The sequence below is a fragment of the Bidens hawaiensis genome, unplaced genomic scaffold (genome assembly GCF_021521415.1).
Source record: "Bidens hawaiensis isolate Kalapana, Puna unplaced genomic scaffold, B.hawaiensis_p1.1 tig00025199_1, whole genome shotgun sequence".
Classification (NCBI taxonomy): Eukaryota; Viridiplantae; Streptophyta; class Magnoliopsida; order Asterales; family Asteraceae; genus Bidens; species Bidens hawaiensis.
The window spans coordinates 294,471-298,688 of record NW_027494015.1 but is presented as its reverse complement, the minus strand read 5'-3'; the positions used below and the strand labels follow the sequence as shown (position 1 = coordinate 298,688).

The 4,218-nt window shown below is 36.3% G+C and overlaps 1 protein-coding gene across 1 annotated transcript; it reads right to left on the bottom strand.

Moving 5' to 3' along the window:
- Positions 1-898: 898 nt before the first annotated feature.
- Positions 899-3,446, bottom strand: LOC143571120 (carbonic anhydrase 1-like). Its single transcript, XM_077056626.1, has 9 exons — positions 3,212-3,446; positions 3,060-3,121; positions 2,125-2,268; positions 1,987-2,035; positions 1,787-1,903; positions 1,649-1,702; positions 1,481-1,563; positions 1,265-1,370; positions 899-1,198 (listed from the first exon to the last, which is right to left on the bottom strand). The coding sequence occupies exons 1-9, from the start codon at positions 3,401-3,403 to the stop codon at positions 1,034-1,036; spliced, it is 972 nt and encodes a 323-aa protein (XP_076912741.1). The 5' UTR covers positions 3,404-3,446; the 3' UTR covers positions 899-1,033.
- Between the last annotated feature and the right edge of the window lie 772 nt (positions 3,447-4,218).

The following is a 4,218-nucleotide window of genomic DNA, read 5'->3' as shown; positions in this document are numbered from 1 at the left end:
GGGACCATCGAATTCAAACCTCCTCAATTTGAGCATTAAATTGGTCGTATACCACCAATCGCCGACAACTATTGATGTTATGATATTAAAGACCTCTGATCTCACATGTTTGGATCATTGCCATTGATATGCATAAGAATCTCAATGTATGTGTGTAAATGGGTTATGAATTAGCGATACTCGTCGAAAATTCACGACTTAAATAGCAAACCCTATGTGGTGAAAAAGGAACGTACGAGAGTCAAACTCACGTATATAGTGAATTTTTTCAGCTGAACATATGTTTGCCAATAATACTCTAGTGGTGCTTTGCGGTATATGTTTAGGCTGAACTGTTGGAATTAAATCAGCTAAACAACACGCCAAGTAATATTTGCATATTTATGGCACTAATACACCAGCAAAAGTGGTTGCTTTCGTGATTTTCTTTAATTATGCTCTTTAACTGTTGATTAGTTTTTCTTGATATTTAGCTTAGTCGTGATTCAGTTTGTGTCTTGCTCATCTAGCGTTGAATCTGAACGCGTATACCACTATCTAGTTTAACAATTCCACATGATGATTTGATTACATAACCATTGTGTTTATGCTTGATTGAACTAGTTAGATGTAAATGTTGGACAGTTTTCTTATCTACCATGGCTTCTTTGACCTTTTCCACACCTTAATCGTGTTTGTCCCATTTTAAAGCTATATAGCAGGGGCTTGGTTTCGACTTTCGAGTCAAAATTGGTCGTATTTAAGGTATGTAGGATGAAGACATTATGAATGGCTTAGTTGATAGAAAGGCAGATATGTAAACAGTAAAAGAGATGCAGTGCACATTTTAGAAACATAACTCTCGTATACGTTTGGTAGCCACATCTTTTTACATAGAAAATGAAAAACAGAACAACCATGCAAATGACTGGGATTATATATAATACAAGAAGCTGCTCAATTTCTTTTATTCAAGGGAAATACAAGTAAAGATCATGGATGAAGTTTGGGTGTCAGGGGTAACGATATATGGAATTATACAAAAGTAACCCGCTCACGCAGAGGCAAGAGCCGAAAGGTTGAAGTCAAGTCCCCATAACTCAAAGGTCCCGTTCACAAAGTCATAGTGTCCACCCTTGAGTGCCAGTGTTTTGTTCACCAATCCGTTTCTAACAAATGGGTAGGTCAACAGGTTTGCAAGTGACACATTCACCGCCTCCTGCAACAACATTAATACTTGTTAACACCGATCCACAACCCCGTTGATTATGTAAATAATATTTACCTTTTCGCAGGACAGACATTGGTCATCAAGTCCTTTACTTCCATGTTCTGCTATAACCTTTGACTTTGCAGGCAGACCAATTTTCACCCATTCCTCAATGAAATCACTATGTGGTAAAAAAAAAAGATATAAGTTACAAAGTTCCGGTATAAATAAACCCTGAATACTATACGTTCCAATAACCGTAACTGTTTCGCATATAAAAAGGGTGCTTACGTCGTGTGGGGTCCATCTGGGAAAGTCATCAGACCCTTGATCCCACCACATTTACTGTGTCCAATTACAACTATCTGCTCCACCTGTATCATTCATATCCATAATTTTCAGTTAAAGTTACAAAAGTAGCGGGTCGGGTCGTGTTGGTGATGGAAATGTTTAGATTACCTTGAGGTGAAGAACTGCGTACTCAACAGCGGATCCTACGCCAGCGTATTTAGTCTGTTTTTGCAGGTAAACCATGCTTAGTGTTGAATATATATGACTGGTGGTGTGTAGTAATTCAAGTTACAACTGTGAGTCAACCTTGTCAAAAGGAGGGACGATGTTGGCTACGTTACGGACCACGAATGCCTCACCGGGTTGGAAATCCAGCACGTGTGACGGGCAAACTCGAGAGTCAGAGCATGCGAAAACCATAAACTGTAGCGTATAATCAATAAATATGCATTAGAAAAAGCTATAAAAGTGTTGACACAATAAAGTGCATATAAAAAGAATTGTACCTTTGGGCTCTGACCTTTGGAAAGTTCATCGTACAAAGCTGGATTTGTCCTGCATACATAAGAAATTATTCGGTACATGATTATTTATTTTTAAAAATATGTTTATAAAATATATAACTAAGGTAACTGCAAACGTACAAGTATTTCTCGGTCTTGAACTTGGAAAATCCGGTTTTGATCCTCTCGACAGAGTCGAATGCGGGTTTGGTGTCGGGTGTTTGAAGTTGGGCTGTGATTTGGTCGATTTTTGCGGCTGCCACGGGTGCCAAGTCTTCCTTTTCACTGTATAATCAGAAAAGCCATGATGATCTCTCTATCAACCATATTGTTTTAAAAGTTTTTAACAGAAATTAAAAAAATTGTCCCTAGAAGAATTATGACAAGTCTTTTTGCTACTGAAAAATTTGGTCAACTGCGGATTGACAACTGTTTTGAATGACTTTGTTATTGGGTGCTACTATATGTACATCAACACACGGGAATGTGACACACGGATAAAGATTACGGTACGTATAACTTTGCCAGTGGTGTCTGCCGTCACCGGACACTTCAAGGTTCATAAAGAAGTGTTTGAATAGTGATTTTCTCTATTAACTTGTGATATTTATTTATTTATTTTTGTAAAATCTAACCAAACCATTTTGTTTAATTTTTATCAATAAACTAAAAGTACTTGATTTTAAAATAACTTGTTTCTTAATACAAAAAAAAATAAAAATAATAATAACTCCGCACTCTATATAATTCGAACAGCCACTAACTCGTATGGTCTGTATAAACATTACGACCTGTATGATGTATCAGTATAACTCATATGGTCTGTACACGAACTCATACAACTCGTATGAACATTATGGTCCATAACATACAACCTCACATGACCAATTTTCGTATGTCAAACGGTTTGTATAACAAGTTAGTAATGTTTCTTTAGCTATCCCTATAATTTGTTATATTTAGTAGTAGTGATTGATGTAATAGATGATTACAATTTACTTCACTAGTTTCCACAAACTAGTATCAACAAATACGACCAAAATGGACACACAACAGATGTAGCCATTTTCGGTTACCTTAAAAGCTTCTTAAGAGCAGCAATAGCCTCATCATATGATTCACTTCCCATATCTTCTGTCTGCAAAACATATTACATCAACAATCTATATATACGCCCAGTCATAAGATTTTTACACAACACGCACGAGTAGAGAGAAAACATATATACCCAAGTAGGGGCAATGAGCGGGGTCGGGGCGGCTAACACAGGCTGATTACGGATGAGTCTTGGTACTGATGGGGTGGCCGAGGACGAGGGCTGCGAGTTGTTGTTAAGCCTCGCAAAGCAAGTGGAGACGGTGGAGGATTTGCGGGTGGATGTGGTGAAGGAGGGTGCAAATGTAGCAGCTGTGGCAGACATTGAGCACCAACACACGGCCAAATGAGGTGATATGGGTCATCGGAGATGTGCTTGGGGTTTTATACACTTTTTTGGCTTCTGCATGGATTATCCGAAGATCAGGTTTGGACGTACCACGTCACTCCACGTGTCAAACCTTCATGCATTTCAACTTCTAGTTTATGCGTATGTATGGGAATATATCACCATCGTTATCCATCTTTATTTCTTCAAATGTATTATAGTAATAAGGGTATTTATACATAGATGCATTACCTTTTAATAATTCAATAATTTGTTGTAACATTATGGTATTAACTTTATTATTACATTTAACTATTTAAGTTTAACTTGGTTGTTTGAATTTAAACATGAAATCGGTCGTGTAAACTAAGCCGCTATATGATATTTAGTTGTCGATATGTATTATAATCATTACAATTTGTATTACTTTAAAGATTTTAGTAATGGTTTGGAGAAAAAAATAACAGTTTAAAGTGTTAAGCTGTCAAACAGATAAAATCAGTCGATACGCCAACCCACCCAACTGGCCGATTTGGTTTGCCGTTGTTTAAACTCCAAAGATTTCAATTATAATTTTCATCTAAATCGTCTGAAATGAAGCTAGGCTTACAATTAAAATGAAGTAAATTATAAACAAATAAAAATATATTCGAAAACAATAAACATAGTAATGTACGTGGACCCTAACATTAACACGGAGATTGAGACATGCAACTAATTTTAGGAAAATACTAAAAAGAAAAAAACCGGTTAAATTATTTGCTATATATTTAATGAATTAAACATAGTTTTATACGTATTTCTCTTACAAA

Coding starts and splice junctions, on each gene's coding strand:
- LOC143571120 (XM_077056626.1), bottom strand. CDS start 3,403: ATGTCTGCCACAGCTGCTACATTTGCACCCTCCTTCACCACATCCACC. Junction 3,122..3,211: donor CGCTCATTGCCCCTACTTGG/GTATATATGTTT, acceptor TATGTTTTGCAG/ACAGAAGATATGGGAAGTGA. Junction 2,036..2,124: donor TTCAAGACCGAGAAATACTT/GTACGTTTGCAG, acceptor TTATGTATGCAG/GACAAATCCAGCTTTGTACG.